General features: G+C 33.8%; 1 protein-coding gene across 1 annotated transcript in view; it reads right to left on the bottom strand.

Annotated features, from left to right (window-relative positions):
• The window catches only part of LOC118709755 (potassium voltage-gated channel subfamily H member 7), a 76,864-nt gene that overhangs the window by 36,784 nt on the left and 21,208 nt on the right, over window positions 1-18,872 (bottom strand). The window contains exon 4 of the mRNA XM_045575493.1: window positions 13,302-13,501. Coding sequence (XP_045431449.1) covers window positions 13,302-13,501 — 200 coding nt within the window. The remainder of the gene's footprint in view (window positions 1-13,301; window positions 13,502-18,872) is intronic.

The following is an 18,872-nucleotide window of genomic DNA, read 5'->3' as shown; positions in this document are numbered from 1 at the left end:
CCAAGCAGATCTGGCTGCTAAAAAAAATAAATAAATAAAATAAAACAAAACAAAAAACAGCTACAACAAGGACAAACCAGGACACAAGCTGGTTTAGTGACTGTTAAAATCATGTACACAACCTTCTTGTCTGTCAGGTTCTGAAACTCTGCAGGTACAAAGCACCTTTTATTGTGCATCTAGAGGCAATGTTTGATTAATTGAGTGTGAGTTCAAAAACCCTGGGGCATCACCCAGAACCATATTCATGGCCTACACTTAAAAATGTAGTTCTCATTCTTTTAGCAAATATTTATAATCTATTATACTAGAGGCCCGGTGCATGAAAATTCATGCACTGGAGGGAGATCCCTGAGCCTTGCCTGCCCCCTCTCACAGTCTGGGAACCCTCAGGGGTGGGAGGTGACCTGGCGATCAGGGGAAGGTGATGCCCCCATCACACCTCTGCTGCTATTGCTGGCAAGACAGTGCAAGCCTAGGCCCTGTCCTGGTTACCTGAGCCTCAGGCAGCAGGGCAGCCGTCATCTGTGTCTTGTGTTTTGGGTGGCCCTGGGCAGCTGGGGGGCTGAGGGGACTGAGCACTGCTGTCTTGTGACTGTGGGTGCCACCATATTTGAGGGAGGAGTAGTCAGTTAGCATATTCCCTCCTTATTGGCTGTGGGTGCTGCCATCTTTGTGATGGCATGAGGGTCAATTAGCATATTCTCTCTTTATTAGATAGGATACCAGGCACTATGCTAGACATGGAAGACAGTAATAAATAAAACATGTCCTAAAAATATACCTACTCTCAAGCCTTTCTTTAAATTCCCAGATTAAAAAAAAAATTAATAGGTTTAACCAGAAGTTCCTACACTCATCTTTTCCTGCTAAATTTAGATATTTATAATGCAAGGTTTAATACTAATGAGTATTTAAATGAATCCTCAAGGTAACTGTTATGTGGGCAGATTTTTAAAACTCCCTGGAGTTTCAGACTTTTTTTCCAGCTTGGTAAAAATCTTTATTATGCTATAAGTCACTTTAATATTTTATAAATGCAAGGTTAATTTCTCTTTACTTAAACTTATGTAGATGAAACTCTTTAGATACTCAAATTATGTAAGATTAGTGATACATTTTTTTCTTTTAAGTGAGTATAAAATGTTTTCTGTGATTGTTAAATCAACTCCATAGCTTAGGACCCAAAGTTTAAGAACATCCAAATAAGAATTGCCCAACAATTATAAAGCAAGATAACATTACAACAAAATAAAATTCTTTACAGAAATTACACAGAAAGCCAAAATGGAAGTAATTAGCTATTCCATAACAAGCAAGAAGCAAACATGATCAAACATGAATTCAGAAGTATTTAAGGTATGTTAATCTTCCCTCAAATGTACATATGTAACATGCATCTAATGAAGTAAGCATACAAGATTGTTAATATTTGTTATTATGCAGTATGTGAATTAAAATTTTCTCTAAACTTAGCATGAATATACAATGTAGTAGTGAATGGATGCTGAAGTTAATGTGAGCCTTCACCTTCTAATCTGATATATGTGTGCTCATCAACATGACATTAGTCTTATTAACTTTTAAAAATATATATATTTTATTGATTTTTTACAGAGAGGAAGAGAGAGGGATCATCAATGAGAAAGAATCATTGATCAGTTGCCTCTTGCACACCCCTGCTGGGAATGTGCCCGCAACCAAGGTACATGCCCTTGACCGGAATCGAACCCAGGACCCTTCAGTCCGCAGTCCGACGCTCTATCCATTGAGCCAAACCGGTCTCCTCTCTTATTAGCTTTTTAATAATTAAGTCCTTAAATTTAAATATATGCAGGGTGAGGCAAACATAAGTTTACAATTGTGGTTATGCAAAACAGAGTTTATTCTTATATTGTTACTTATTAATTATCGTATTATTTTCTATGTGAATACTAGCAAATCTCTGTTCATCAACCCTGTATATTGACAATGATCTTTATTATTCCTGCCTCAAATTTAAAACACAGGATTCAATAAAGGCTGTTTCTTCACCAGGACTGCAGTCTCCCTATGGGGCTTATACTTCCTAAGACCTGTTGGAAGAGATTCAACAATTGAGTTTTTGCCAAGACTCTCTCTAGCCTCCTATCATAGTATTTTAAACATTGTATTTTATATATATATATATATATATATATATATATATATATATATATATATATATATATTCTGAGAGTTACCTAATAGATATCTCTTATCCAGATAGTGCTAGAAAGATAATCTATGTAGTAATGAGTGTCTTTGGATTTGTTTTACATAGTGGAGCTATACAGGGGAACATTCTAAAGGCAGACTGAGAAGGCATATTGAGAAAGATGATCTGAGTGTGGCAAATGGTTCTTCCAAACAGCAAATTAATCATATAAACAGCTTTGATAATTGTGATAACTAACATTAGAAAATTTTCTGGAAAAATTCTCTGGGCCATTAAATACACATAAATGCTGACAAATAAAGATGAATCAGAACACAAATTAATACTCCCTATGAAGCATTAAACTTTAAGCATAATTGTCAAATAGATTTTGGAAGTAATATGTTAACTCCTCAGTCTCTTCATATAAAATATGAAGTCTACAGCCTTAATATTTTATGGTATTTTCTAATCCTTGTGGAATCATTGTCTACTATGTGGGCATTCAGCATTTAATAATCTTAAGAACTTATAAAATACTAAACCATTATTTTTGTTGTTTCTAGAAGATAATGCCCTTCCTTAATGGGATCTATAATTTTGGGGTCATCCCAGGTCATATTATTTCTGTGGTTATGATTTACTATTAAGGAATAGAAAACACATGTCTTTCATATTTCCTTGGTGATTACAAGTTTAATATTTCATGTTTAAGCACTGATGATGCTAGGTGATTATTTTAGTAGTTTTAAAAATATAAATATAAAGAACCCTGATCTAAGGCTCAAATTGTTTTTGCCATCTACTTTTTTATTTTATCTTCCTGGAACTGATGTAAAGAAAGAAGCTTTTTTGTATGAAGAATTCATAAATGGCCAGCTTGTTGGCAAAGCAGATAATTATGGAATCCACGACTGAGGACATTTATAAGCCTTGAGGGAATTAACTAGTTTTTTTTTTTCATGTAAGTTTGCAATGTTTATTATATAGTTGCATGAGTTAGGGGGGAAAACAGATAATCAGAAGAAAAACTTGCCATATGTACATCGAGAATAATATAAATCCTGAACCAGTTTTGGTACAAATTAAAGGTTTCTAAACAATGAAAGAGTCCTCCCTCCTGCTTCTTCGCCTTATCTCTCCCACAGCTCCTGCCCCCGCCCCCATTTAACAGCATCACTGTGGGATTTTTCTTTGCTTTTAAAGGGACTTGTAAGCTTTAACTTGACCCAAATTAAGTGAGGGCCAAGAATGAGTTGGAATGTGTAGGGAGAGAGGGCTTACTGCTTTTAATACATACACATCCTTGTTACCCAGACTCTGTACCCTTCTGCTATTTCAGGGAAAGCCTGATTACGAAGGTGCACCACACTTTTTGAAAAGTGGTATCAGGGGAACCCTTGAAACCCACTAGAATGTCTAAAGGTAACAGGAGAGATCTGAATCTTGAGAAACAATTTCAGGACTTTCCCCTCAGCCTCTAATTGCTTGAGAGAGCAAGTGTGGGAAAATGAAAACAGATATGATTATAGTGGGGTCTATGGGATGCTTTGCAAATGCTTCTTCTAAAATATATTAATTGTGGATGACCTAAGCTTGCTCCCAAAGTTAAGGAACAGAAAACAGGGAGGTGCCATTTGCAAAGTAATGAATAAAATGATTTAAGTACCACCTTGTACTTGATACACAAATTTAAACTTGAATCTACTTTTATGTTTTAGAAAAATTGCTCATATATAAACTCTTTTGATTCATTTATCAACTTTATATAAAGACTACAGAGTGGCAAGTAGCCTCCTTTTCATATATGGAAGCTAAAATATAAATGCATGAAATGTTTTTATTTCTGAAAGAACTAAGTCTCCTAACTTATTCTAGGATTTCTTCCACTATTGTGCCTTAGCTGCCTATCAGACTGGATTTCCAAAGTTGCTCCCAGTAGAATGAGAGGCAAACTATTTCCCATTCATTTTATTTATTGGCTTTATTAATAAGTAACAAAGAATAGAAATGTACCACACATGCCATTTTCATTTTGTACCAGTAACAGTATTTGTTCCCCCAAAAGATTAGGCCTAGTCTATAATGCAATTGTTTTCTAGAGAATGTTATGGTTGTATCAGCAATTATATAACATTTTGCAAAACAGCAGAAGTTCTCAAAATAGTTTTCTTCCTCCATCTATCAGATCTCCCTTCTGTATAAAATGTATTATTTCTCGTTACCCGGCACTCTGAGCATTCCAGACACTGTTGTGTCCCCTCCCATTTCTACTTCTACCAACTCAGTTTTAAAGCAGCTGTGTGTGTTTCAAAATCTATTTATGACAGCTGTACTTGTTAGTGGAATTATAGAATTCAATTTTATTGTGCAAAAAATAATAAAATATGGGTAAAGAAAGATAGCAGATCCCTCCACCTCCTGCCATGAAAATAAAGCTTTGGAAAAACTTTATAATGGTCATCACTTTTTAAAATGCAACCACAGCTTGCTTCTTCACTAGGTGTGGGTGCCTAAACATTTATAAGAGTAGAAATGTTACATAGCCCATTAACTCTGATTATAATCCAAAAATAAGAATAGATTATTTCAAAGTGACCAGAAAGTTAGAAGTACATGAAACTTAAGGATAACATTCTATGATAGCCTTTGGATTAAATAAGAAATAATTTAAAAGCAATGAAAGGAGAATATTTTATATCAAAAACCATGGACCCTGAGAAAACTTGCATTAGAAAAGAAAATGTATAGTTTTAATGTCTTCATTATTACAGAGAAAATCCAAAATAAGAGAAGATCTTAATATAGATGTTAAAAATAATAGAACAGTCCAAAGAAACAAAGGGGATTAAGGAAGGCAAATGCTAAAAATGAAAAGAATAGTAATAAATTAATCCAAAAGCAAGTTCCTTGAAAAAAAAAACTCCACACACAATAATATACAGAAATATTTCAAAGATCTGCTAAAGGAAAGAAGAGAGAACAAAAATGTACAAGTTTGGGAAGGAGAAAGCAGTATTGAAAAAATTGAGCTTCAAGAGAATTCTATATGCAATTTTATAAGAACTTTGAAAGCCTAGATGAGATGGGTGAATTATTGGCAAAATATAAATTGTCAATGTTTATTAAGGAAGGAATAGAATATATAATTACCATACTAGGATTGGAATGGTAATTAAAGGTCTAAATTAAAACCACCAGGGTGAAAGGAAACTAAGAAAAAAATACCATTTACAACTGCATAAAAAACAAACAAACAAACCTAGGAATAGATTTAACCAAGGAAGTAAAAGACTAATACTCAAAAAATTGTAAAGCTCTGAAGAAAGAAATTGACAAAGATTTAAACAAATGGAAGTGTACACTATGCTCATGGATAGGAAGACTTAACATTGTGAAAATGTCCAAAGCAATCTATAGATGCAATGCAATTCCTATCAAAATACCAATAGCATATTTCATAAAAGTAGAATAACTATTCACTAAAATGTATATGGAACCACAAAAGACCCCAAATAACCATAGCAATCTTGAGAAAGAACAAAATTATAGGAATCATGCTATCTATAATAATAAAATCATACTATGCTAATTAGACTGGTCATCCTACTGGATGACCTTCTGGACTAAGTTGTGATGGTGGGGCTCAAGACAGAGATAGTGGCTCCAGGGGCTGAATCCCTTGCAAGAATTTTGTGCATTGGGCCTCTAGTCTATATATATAAAAGCCTAAGTAATCAAATGACGACCCGAAGGACAGTAACCACAGATCACTATGATGTGCACTGACCACCAGGGGTCAGACATTCAATGCACGAGATGCTCCCTGGTGGTCATTGCGCTCCCACAGTGGGAGTGCTGCTCAGCTAACTAACCCATCCCAGTGGCCCATCAACCCAGGGGCAGCCACTCACTCCCTCAATATCCCTGCACATCTCATCTCAGAAGAACGGGCCAGGCACCAATGAACCAGCACCCCCAGCATATCCTGACAGTGCTGCCCGCCTCTTAGAAGTCAGCATCAACACCGAGGCATCTTCCACTCCCTAGATGCTCCGCAAGGAAGAAACAATATGAAAGAGGCTGCCAGGTGGCTCCCAGCAACCAGCATGAATGTCAGCAGGAAGGATCCAGATCCCGGGCTGGCAAGGGTGTCCCATCGCCCACTTGGAGGGCCAATTGCGTTCTGCCTCCCCACAACCCCCGGGGACTCCACCCGTGCTCAAATTCATGCACCGGACCACTAGTCTGATGTAAAATCACCAATACCACATGGTTTTACAGATGGTTTTTAACATTTAAAGAGCATGTAATGATAGATCAATATCATTTTAAAATAGGTGCAAATAATAAAATATAAAATAATTTATTCGTCAATATAAACAAAGCTTCAAGAATATATGAAAAAATAATATTTATTGTAGAAAAGCAATGATATTCATAAGTATTAGTCTTAATGGTAAAGCTATTTGCTTTAAAATCAGCTATTACTGACCAGCCAGTGTGGTTCAGTGGTTGAGCGTTGACCTGGGAACCAAGTTTGATTCCTGGGCAGGGCACATGCCTGGGGTTTCAGGATTGATCCCCAGTAAGGGTGTGCACGATTTCTATTTTTCTATCCTTCTCCCATCCTCTCTCTCTCTAAAATAAATAAAAACATGTTTAAAAATCAGCTATTACCATTTAAAATTATTTAGGAGGATCTAGTGAACTGAAAGAGCCATCTGACTAATAGGAGCCAAAGATACAAATGAAAATAAGTCATTTAGGAATATTTGACATGAAAGTGGCAATGACTGTATATTTTTTCCATCCACACTCATCCCCATGGATAGCAATGCAATATCTAAACCAAGAGAAACAAATAAATATCTGTATTTTCTTGAGTACTTTGCCTAAGGCTATATGGTCTATAGGATTAGATGAACCACTGTGCTTATTTTTACCCTTAAAAAATGATTTTACAATCTGACATGTTGGAAATTCCAAGACCACTGTGAATGTCTCAGACAATTCTCCCATGAAAGAAAATATTAAAGTTTTATTTTAGAGAAATTGCAGATGCTTTGATTCCATAAGCTTTGATAAATATTGAATTCTTATAATATTATAGAACTAAAATGGACTTAAAAGTAATATTTCCAAGGATTCATTTAAAACTGAACTCTGATGTCTCCCTCTCTACATTTTTATTGGCTAAACCTGTGTTGAATATTGAGTGTTCTAAAGCTGAATTGAGTTTAAATTCATCCTGTGTTCTTATCACTACAAAGACAGTGTTTGAAAACATGTCACACTCTTCAGCAAAAGGAATTGCACTCTAGAGTCCTGATCAAATAGAACCATTATTTTAGAAAGTTATAAAAGAGTACTATGCTTTGAGACATCATTTCCACCTTCCTAAGAGGAACACTAAGTGGAGAAACTGAAGCTCAAAAGTGTGTTCATTGCCTCAGCTTGGTGTTCCTGCAATGACTGTTTTCCTTGTTTAAAACTCCAGCCATGCTGTCATTACTTCCCTTAGCTTGGGAACCTCTAAAGAAGCAGCATGGTGCCAGCTGTAATTAAGTCTTTCTTGATAATGACTAGAGACCAGGATGAAGTGACCATCATCATTTGGCTGAACACATATCATATGTGACCTGAAAATACCAGATGCCTGTCTTACGCTTGATGTTGTTCATGTCAGGAGGCTCCAGATGGCAAGTATGGTTCTCTGCGGTATTTTTGAGACTTTAGGGCAAACAGCCTCCGCGAAAAATAGAAAGTGTGTGAGCTTGACCTTCCTAAGCACCTGCTGTTCGCGGGCTGGCTACAGTAGGCAAGTGTGTATGTCAATAGCAGATATCTTGATGGTGCAAAATTTTACTACCTATCCAATTTCTGCAGAGCTAGACAATGCCCATTGCCTAATCAGCATGAAGATGGAAACATCTTTTAAAGCATTGTAGACAATTATTATTTTAATTCAACTCCTAAATGATAACTAGACCTGTATTATTATTTTTTAATTAAAACATGTCACTGAGGGTCTTTATCACTTAAATGTAGGTTTTCGACAGTCTCCATGCCCCTTTCTAAATGAATTTACCTATTGGGCCATTTAGGCCTTAGTGCAGGGAATAGGCATGTTTCTTTCAACTTAGGCAATATTTTGCAATGCTTTCTTCAACTTGACTGCTAATTTTGAACCTATGCTTTTTTGTTAGAATATTACTGGTTAAACAAAAGGTATCAATTACATTGTACAGGCTTACCTATAACAAACTTCTATTATGCTATTGATGTCTTTAGAAGTGAGTGATTTTATTTTCTGAAGAATTCTTACAAAAGGGCTCTGTGGTGGAGTAGTCAAATATGAGAATACCCTATTTTTTGTCTTTTTATTTACAGCTCTATGACTAGTCAGTTAAAGCTTTTTTATTGACTATATTTATCAACTTAAAGATATAAAGAATCATTAGAAAAGGTAACATGAAATTAAAAGCAATGTGGTGAAAATAAGCCATGTTATTTGGTAAATCTTGATTTATATTTTTGATGGGATTTTGAGTTGCTGAATCGAACCTAACTGAAAACACTTGTCATTACATTTCACTGTGGTCTACTGAAACAGTCCGTGAGTGAATGGGAAAGTCTGGCACAGGTGAAGTCATTTAAAAAAACATTGAGAAGTTTTTGAAATTGTAGGGTTAGAATGTGAATGCAGATAGAAGATGTTAGTAGCTAGTAGTTAGTAGTAGGTAGTAAGTAGTAGTAGTAGTCAGCAGTAATTAGTTAAGGTTAGTAGTTAGCAGAGGCTAATCTGACAGATAACAGGAGAGCTGGAAAGGAAATCAAATTTCATTAACATGATCCTAAGAAATTACATCAGTTTAAAGAAATAAGGATTTATATGAAACAACCTGCAATTATTCAATATATTCTTTTCCATTTTGATTGGCTTTGTTGGGCCCATGATAAGTATATTCTTTCTCACTTACATTCTCATATGTGGTTCTACCCATTTTTAGTCAACTTGGTTGACTAAAATTCCTAAATATCCTTCCTTCTACAACTTAGCCCCTATCATATACCACCACTTTTTTGAGGAATTAGTTTAATCTTTGCTAGACCAAGAAGACTGGGCCATGTAGTATAAGGGACTTGGAGTTTTCTCCTTTACTTCTCAAAGCCAAGGCCTTCACCCTTTCTCTTTTCCTCCTGCCAGCCTTTCAGAAGCCTTGCCTATCTGCCTTGCTGAAGAATTTATCTCTCTTCCTAGATTCTTATTCCAACGCCTTGTACATCTGTTGCTCAAAATTGTCTCCATTAATATCAAGGTCAAACAAAAAGAAAGAGCAAAACCCAACTAAATTGTTATTTTTCATAAAATAAAGTTGTTTCTGGAGTACTTCCCTTAATTCTACCTTGAACACTCCCACATATGTGCTTTTATTTCTGACCTTGTCTTTACCTGAAATGACGCCCTTTGGTGCTCTGCCATCAACTATTCTACCACTCATTTAGTCCAGGGGGTTTTGAATAATACGAAGCAGATGTTCTGTAAGGGAGACTAAGGTCCACCACAGGCAGTGAGAGAGGGGCAGCAGATAGGTTAGAATCTCCATCCTCAAGCTGAAATAACTGTTTTTGTATATTTTGCATATTTGAGTTCTGGTGCTTTAAAAAATATTTGAAAATGACAAGTTTAATGAAATTGCAGAGAGATTAAGTGACTTGTTCAAGATTAGTGGCATATCGATGGGGCATTGTTAGGTAAAATAGAATTTGACATTAAGTATTCACAAAGATTTTCTTTCATGTCAATGTAATTTTAAATTATGGAGTAATTTCTGCCATAATTGATTATTTCTCACAATCCAGAATGATGTATAGACCATGATAGGGTCATTCCTATAGGCATTCCAGTTCTTGTGTGTGATATGAGGAAACTTGATTCTACTCTGACATGGAAAGTGATTTTTAGCTGTTTGTAATTAACTAAAAGCTATGTTAGATAATGCCAGAAAGTTGCAGATTGAGTTACTTGATTTGGCGAAATTTCTTGAGATGCCTTTCGTTTTATGCCAAGAAAATATCTCCTTCTTCATTAGTCACATTTCTGGGAGTTAAAGGGAAAGGATTTTCCAGAATTGATCTAAAAACATTTTGGAAGTGATTTTTACTATTCCTAAGCCTGACATCAGATGCAAAAGAACACCTTCCTTTCACCAGTTTCACTAGCCCGACACTCTTCCTTTTGCACTCTGAACCATTTGGTTCAACTAAAAGGGCTTGAAAGTGCTCCTGAATGCTTTTGGACCTGGAACATTCTGGCAATTGCTGTTTCCCAAAATAAACAAAGATGCAGGAAATAAGAATGTGACTGCACACTTTAGGTTAATTCTTTCCTATGTTTTTGTGATCTATTAAGGAGTCAAATGTTTTAGGTTATGAAAAATAACTTTAATAGGTCAATTTATACAAGTATGACTTGGCATCTTGTACCGCATTTAGCTGAAAAGCAAAAATGACCTGAAATGTTTCATGAGAAATTATATTTGAGGTTATACTTAAGTGAAATAAGATGGAGTGCTGGTGAAGGATACAACAGTTTGATGTACTTTTATGTATCACAATACATACGTTTATATAACTTTAAATTATTATATTATGCTTTAGTAAATAATTAACTGACAAGACACAGGCATTTTAACAGTGTTTTTGGAGGTATATATTTTTTTTTTCCCTCACAATAGTCTAAGATTACAGTTATTTTTCTCTAATCAACTTTGTTTTGCACAGCCTGCTTAATTAACAAGTATCTTCCATTTGCTGAGTTTTCACTTATCTTACACTTTGATTTTTTTTACTCACTTTTCAGTCACACGATGAGAAATGTAGACACTCTATACAAACAAGAAGTTCGTGCAAAGTCAAGCTCTCAAAACCACATGCAAGACTCAATAGCACATGGTTTAGAGCTCACACACTTCAGGATCATGTAACACAGGCATGCAGATGAGAGGGAAGAAAAATACCTACATTATGAAAATAGAGGATGATGAAAAAAGAATGACATTTTCTTTATGACAATTAACTAATGCAAACCGTATACCCATAACCTTTACCGGAGTGGAGGAAGGGGCAGGTAAGTGGCTTTTTGTGGAGAAGGGGTAAGTGTATATAAATATCATTGGAGGTCAAGTCATTGTTAAAATTAAGGGTTTCTATTCTGCACTTGGCCTCTCCCAGGTTATCTTTCCCAATTGCTTGCTTTGTCTATCCTCCGCTACATCATGCAAAAAAAGATCAGAACTAACACTGGAAACCACTTAACAAGCTCTAAACCTGACAGATAGCAAGGGTGTTCTCCACAGTTTACACGAGAATTAAATTGGATATAAATACCTCCTGTTCTTACCGGTGGGTGTTGTGATTCCATGTATTAAGGTGTGAAGCAGACAGGAAAGAGATAAATCTTTCATAAGTACATTGTAAATAAGCAAGTGGTATATAAACCATATTTATAGGTAATAGAGTCAAACAATGAAAGGTAAATAAGATGTCACAAAATAGACTTTATCACAAAATATGGCCACAAAACTAGTTATATGGAGAGGGGAGGTACAATAAATAGCTGTTTTATTACTGTTATTGAAATAATCTGGCATATAAAACAACAAAATTGAGTGGTACGTGTGTTGGTAAAAAAATTCTTGGCACTGCTTCAGCCAACCCAGCGTTAGAGAAACCCCAATAGTTCCAGATGATGATATCTTTGTAAAATAATAATATATAAAAGTGATCAATTTATAGGTGTTTTCTTGTGAGACTAAAGTGTTACCCTAGTAAGATCAATTTATCAAATAAATTTTCACAAAGAACACTGAGATACCTGGAAATGAAGTTTGGTTATGATTTTGCACAAAATGTGCTAACTGATTGGCTCTTCAAATTAACTTTTTATTATGGCATGTCCTTACTTCTCGGTCAGATAAATCTCACATACTGAGATAAGTTTATTCATGTGTAAATATGCCTTTCAAATTGGGCAATATTTGCAATAATTTCTCTATCTGGATTGGTAATTTTGAATCCGCTTTTTTTTTTGTTAGAATATTTACAAGTCAAATTAAAAGATATCAATCTAAATTATATAGGTACAATTATACAAAAATTGTATTATACTGTTGATGTCATTATATGTAAGGAGTTTTATTTTCTGAATATTTTTAGAAGCAGGTCCTTGTCCAGTGGAGGAGTAGCTATATGAAATGCACAATATTTTTAATCTTTTAAAAAATAGGTCTATGATATGCTATCGAATTTGGACCTGTTACATAATTAATTTTGAGGAATCAGTTTCTATAAGCCAAACAGCTAGGTCAAATAAATGTACCCAATTTTCCTAATATGAAAAAGAGCTTGATGGACCACAATTATGTTAACACTAATTGTGTTGATTTGGGGCCATTGTCAGAGGAATAAATGATTGTTAAAAGTGATTGCTGATGTTGAATTAGCTTAAAAGTAATGAAGAAATTTATACTTTCCCTTTGAAAGGAAATATGCATTAAATCAAATATAGTAAAGGGGCACATAGTTAATTTTTTTAAATATAGAAAAAAATTCCCATACCATAAACATGAGATTTCCTATCCTAAAGTGTTTAAGACATACTTAAGCTTCCTAATCTCTTCCACAATTCTCAAAATGACCTAATTTTTTTGGAAGAGTGTTAACCTTGAATTTCTGTTTTGGGCCATCATAGTTATTACTGTTTACTTGTATATAATCTTAATGCAAATGGGTCCAACTATTTTCGGGGGTACTGGTAGGTAGGCCATGTGGTGAAAGACCAAGCTTAGCAAGGCTCTCTTTAAACAGAAGTGGAGACTCTACTACACATAGTTATATCAGTTTGCATCATGTTATAATGCCTTTGCCACACAGTATAACTAGAATATAGCACCATGCAATGCCATGAATTGAGAATGAGAGGTTATCTCCAGGGGAGAAAATAAACATCTGAGAGAGAAAAACAAAAGCAAGAGGTTCAAAGCTGGTGAGACTAGCTTTTCCATTTTGGCTGTAGCTAAAATGCCTATGGTTCTTTCGTTTTGGAAACAGAAATACATACCATATTCATGTCAATGCCGTTGGTGTAAGTCCATGCATGTTGGAAATATTCTTCAAGCCGTTGCCTCAGAGGATTGGGAATTTGGTGAAAGCGAATGAACTCTTTTACTCGTAGCATCTGCATGTGGTACCTGGCAGTTCCCGAGTATAGTCTTTGGATAATTGCAGATACATTCCCGAAAATGCTTGCATACATTAGTGCTGGATTGAATAAAAAATAAAGTTATGGGGGAAGATTGGATTTTGGAAATATTATATCTTGTCAGAGTCTCAAGTATGTTAATTTTTATTTATCTCAATTCAGTTATGAGGATTTTCCATTGGCCCTTGGAGGAAAAAAAATGGTCAAGCCAATGCAGCTTCAAATTTTATAATTTTGATGATACTGGACAGGAAAAGTCTCTAAATTCCTGATGGATTCTAAATTAAAGTTAAAACTCAGGTTGTTTACAATACCAACCTGTAAGCTGGAGTGCTGATTAGAGATAAAATCCATTTAGAATAAATATTTTGTTTGTAGAGAAAAGTAGACTAAATCACTGTTTTTTGTCTAAGTGAAGAAGTGAACTGCTATGATACTCTAAGTATTGCACTTAGGTAGAACAACCTTTTCAGTGCATCCTGAGCTAAATCTTTACAAGGTAACAGGAGGCTTTTAAGTCATCTTCTCTTTATCATTATATTGTCATTCCGTTTCTAATAATCCTAAAAAGTTCCATACTCCTCAGAAAATCAAATCATGACAAATGGTCTCTACCTTTATCTTTGGATGTGTCAGAGCTTTAGAGAGAAGGTTACATATGTTTAAGGCTTTGGAACTACAATATACCAAGCAGGTGAGAAAAATAAACATTTTTAAAATGTTTAATTCAACTATATTCAATAAACACATTTCCCTCCCCCCACAACACTTTTTATAGAACACTATCTCTATCAATCATGTAACCATTTTAAAAGTAGATTTTGGCCAAGTTCAAGGCGTTTTAAAGTGGCTTTCCTTAATAATTGGCTTTCTTTTCCACCTTTGTCTCTTGGTGAATATGGTCCCTGTTTGCCACAGGTGTCCCTACTAAGAGAATGTCCCAGAGAAAGCAGTGACCCTTTGTTTTTATATATTTAAAAGGATGAAAGTTGGGGCCATCTGTAGTGAATTGGGATGTGTGAAAGACAGTATGTCTCAGTAAGGCAGACAAACTGTTCAGATTGTATCTTCCACAGAAAAAAATACATGAGGCTAACTTTAATAAATGAATAGTTGATTAGGAAGGGAGTTAACAATACTTGCCTGAAACTGATTCCTGTGATCCAAGGAGATTCATGTGAAAAATATATTTTACTCTTCCTAATTGTAGTTTTGGAAATATTTATGCATGCTGTTATGTCTCCATAGTACCTATCATGTGCTCAGGAAATAGTACAAATTAAATTCACTTGATTTAATCAAAGGGCACATCATCAATGCTAGTTATTTTACCTGAACCACATAATTACTTAAGAGCCAGGGCAAACATTCTTATTTCGTATTTAATAAATACTGTGGTTTTAAATCTATATTGCCACAAGAATGAACCAAAACATTAGTTTGGGTCATAAACAGGTATTTCCACTCCTTGACAAGATGGCAAAATCTAGATTATAAGTACATTGAATATATGAATGACCTATATTGTTCCTAAGATATTCTATATTGATGGCTTCTCAGATTGTAATAGAGACATACTATTTTTTTAAGGAAGGAAATAAATCTAAAGACTGTCAACAAGAGAGAAGCACAAATTGACTATATTATGTATACATTATTAAGGTAATGCCCTTTAACTGGCAATAAAATATTTGTCAAAAGCACCTTGAAGTAATATTTTCAGGCATTTCTTTCCTAACTCACTATTTTATTTAGCTTTCCATAATAGGGAGATATTATTTCATCAAAATTATTTGCTTTAGGTTTAGATATTATAGATAATATACATTTATCTTAAACATTTCTTCAGCATACTATACTCCAAATCAGATATGCTAACCACACTAATGAATTTAGTTGGCTATTTAGGTATTAGTGAAACATGTTGATAGAACAAATACACTTGATTTTCTACAAATTACACAAACTTAAAAAATTGTAACTTAAACATTTTATTGATGTGTAATTTACATATAATAAAATGAACCTGTTTTAAATGTAACGTTCAGTTAGTTTTGACAAATGTACACACTCCTGTAAACAAAATCAATATATAACACATTTTTACTACCCCAAAATATTTCCTGTGTCCCTTAGCTATCTGCTTACTCATTTCAGACCCTAGAAAACCACTGAGGGTCTTTGTATCATTAAATTTTAGTTTTCATTTTCTGGAATTTCATATAAATAGACTCAAAATATACATGTTCATTTGTGCCTGACTTCTTTTGCTCAACATTATGACTTTGAAATTAATTTTGTGTCAAGTGTATCAATAAATTATTATTATTATTATTATTTTTATCACTGAGCAGATTTGTATTGTATGGCTATACCACAGTTTCTCTCCTCTGTTGCTAAAAAAAAATTCACTGTTTCTAGTTTTTTGGTTATAATGAATGAAAGTGCCATGAACATTTTTATACAAATCTTTGGGTAAGCATTTTAATTTCCCTTTTAAAATCTAAAAATGGAATAGCTGAGTTACATGGCATGTTTGACTTTATAAGAAATGGCCAATCTATTTCCTAAAATTGTTATGTTACACTTCCTCCAGCAATGCATGAGAATTTCACCTCTGTTTTTAAGATTTTTTTTTTTACCTCTTTATCATTAGTTTTCAGTATTTTTATTATAATGCATTGTGTGTGTGTGTGTGTGTGTGTGTGTGTTTACCTGTTTGGGATTTACTGAACTTCTTGGAGCTATGATTTATAGGTTTTTTTTTAATCAATTTTAGAAAAACCTCAGCCATTTCTAAAAAAAAAAAAAAAATTCGACTTCCTGTCCATTTTTTGGAAGTCCAACATTTGTTCAAAGATTTGGTATTGTCTGCTATGCCTATCATCTCTGTTAACTCTAGCTATAGTTTTTTAAAAAAATGTTTTTTTCTCCTGCTTATGGGTTACATTTCTTATTTCTTAGCATATCTATTTATTTTTTAATGAATGATAGGCATTTCAAATTTAACACTGTTCATTGCTTTATATTCTTTGCCATCTTTAGAAATGGTGGATGTTGTTCTTGCAGGCAGTGAAATTGCTCATAGATCAGCTTGCTCCTTTTGAGGCTAGTATTTTAGGCTTTGTTAGGTAGACAGGCTCTAGTCCTATGGCAATAGTTTTCTGAGATTTAGGGTTTTCTACTCTGCTGGTGGGAATTGTTCAGCTTACAGGGCTTTTAAAATCTATTTGTCAGTATTGGAGGAATTTTACTTCATGCATTTCTGACTTTGTATTCATCAGTAGACTCAAGGGCAGACCTATCTGGAGATTTTCTATGCCATAGCTGGCTCTTTTCTGTCTTGCAATACTAGCACCTGCCTCCACAACTTCTTATCCTGTGTTCTTAGCTCAGTAAGGCACCTTTCACTGCAGAAAGTGCCTCCAGACTGAAAGCTGAGGATAACAGGAGGCCCATCTTGTTTGTTTTCCTTCTTTGAGGGATCAGATCCCCTACTATTTTATTGCCAATGTATAAAAAACAGTTGACCTGCATATTTTGTTTTGTTTTATGCCCTTTAAAAAAAGATATCGGGGTATTCTAGTTATTCCACCATGGCTAAAAGAAGAAATCCAATGACATGTTTTCCATGCTATAAACACAAGGAATTCTTCCAAGATGTTTGTTAAATAGATCATAGATGATACACATTTGCCTTAGTTTACTGGTTTATGTGTTTTAAAGTTAAATGTCTTTTATTGTATTTATGATAGTTGAATAAAGAGTAAATTTGTATATTAGCATACCTATATGTAAATACATGAGCATAACTTACATTTACACTTATTTGGTGGCTAGCAAATATCAGTGACATTTTTACTATTGTTAAGTTTCAAGCCTTAATTTCATTTTTTTCCTTTATTTATGACTTAACAAGTCATAAAGTTCTTCAGGAATATTTACACATTTTTCCTGTGTGACATTAAGTTTTATATAATCTCATTTTGATTAAAATTTGCAAAACTGATTTGTTATCCAAATAAAGGATATCATGTAGGAAGTGGGATGTCTCATACTCTACCCAATTAACTATAATGTTTTTTCTTTTTTAAAAATAATAAATTCACTTGCAGGAGACACATTCCTAAAGAATCAATAAAATAACCTAATGTCACATTTTAAAAAGAAGAAAGAGTAAAGAAATAAAAAAGAAAAGCAGAAAGGAAATAAAAAAGAATTAAAACTGCCAAAAATCCCCTGGTTTAGGAATTAAAGATTAGCTATAGAGCAAGTAAAAAGTTGATTTTTAAAAAAACTTGAAATAAAGTACTGATAAACTGTACTATGCATTGCACTTGTTTTCACAGGTGGTAAGGGTTTCTAAGTGGTGAATAAGTTAAACTTCAGTGCATTTATAAAATTCTTTCTTATAAATTCTAAGTTTCAAGATACAGATTTTGTTTTCTTTTTTAAAAAGTTTAAATTTATATATATATATATATTTTTTTTTTACATAGGTTTTTAAATAATAAAAAACACATTTTCTTTTGCTTGCTTGCTATCTATGTCACTAAAATTCACAACTACTAAAAGTATTATATTTGCTAGCAGTTATAATCATATTGGGACTGTTTTCGCTAAGAGAATTTTTCTATTTTCTCCTGTAGGCCCATTTCCATTTCCTTCTGGATACAGTGCTACTTCTGTGTTTACATCCATGATTGAGTCTGAATTTGAAGAATATTTTAAAAGTTACTTAAATATAATGATTTTGTTTATTCAAATGTTACTATAAAAAAAACCCAGCAAGACATATATATATATATATATATACACATATATATATGTATATATATATGTATATATATATATATGAAGTAAATTTTAAATAACATGGACAATAAACTGATGAATCATTAAATTTCATACCTAAGTTTTATCTAAACGCATTTCCTTAGTAAATATCGAACAATTAAAAATAAACTCTCTGGAAATAATGATTGGTGGCCTCCCACAAGCATCCCGACTGAGACTGGGTATTGAATCTGCAACCCAGGTACGTGCCTTGACCAGGAATCAAACCCGTGACCCTTCAATGTGTGGGCCAACACTCTAATCACTTAGCAACACCAGCCATAGCTACAAGATTACTTGTTAAGAGAGATTTATAATTCCATGTACAAGCCCCTAAAAATGTAAAAAATAAACTCTTTGAGTCAATTTTCAAATTTGTATTCAATCTACGGATGATGCTATTTTTAAGTTTATACATTCATCAATTTGCCAATTGCTTCCTGGTATCAGCAAGGCTATCTTTAGTGGTTCCAAGGTGAGATTTAAATAATATATATACTACTATTAAAACATCTTTAGTTCAATACAAACTTTTTTTCTTCTTATTCCAAAGAATGCTCCTTATAAGTAATGCTCATGTTATTACTCAATTAC

This window comes from Pipistrellus kuhlii, unplaced genomic scaffold (genome assembly GCF_014108245.1).
Source record: "Pipistrellus kuhlii isolate mPipKuh1 unplaced genomic scaffold, mPipKuh1.p scaffold_m20_p_7, whole genome shotgun sequence".
Classification (NCBI taxonomy): Eukaryota; Metazoa; Chordata; class Mammalia; order Chiroptera; family Vespertilionidae; genus Pipistrellus; species Pipistrellus kuhlii.
Note: the sequence above shows the minus strand (reverse complement) of the source record. Positions and strands in the feature narration are given on the sequence as shown.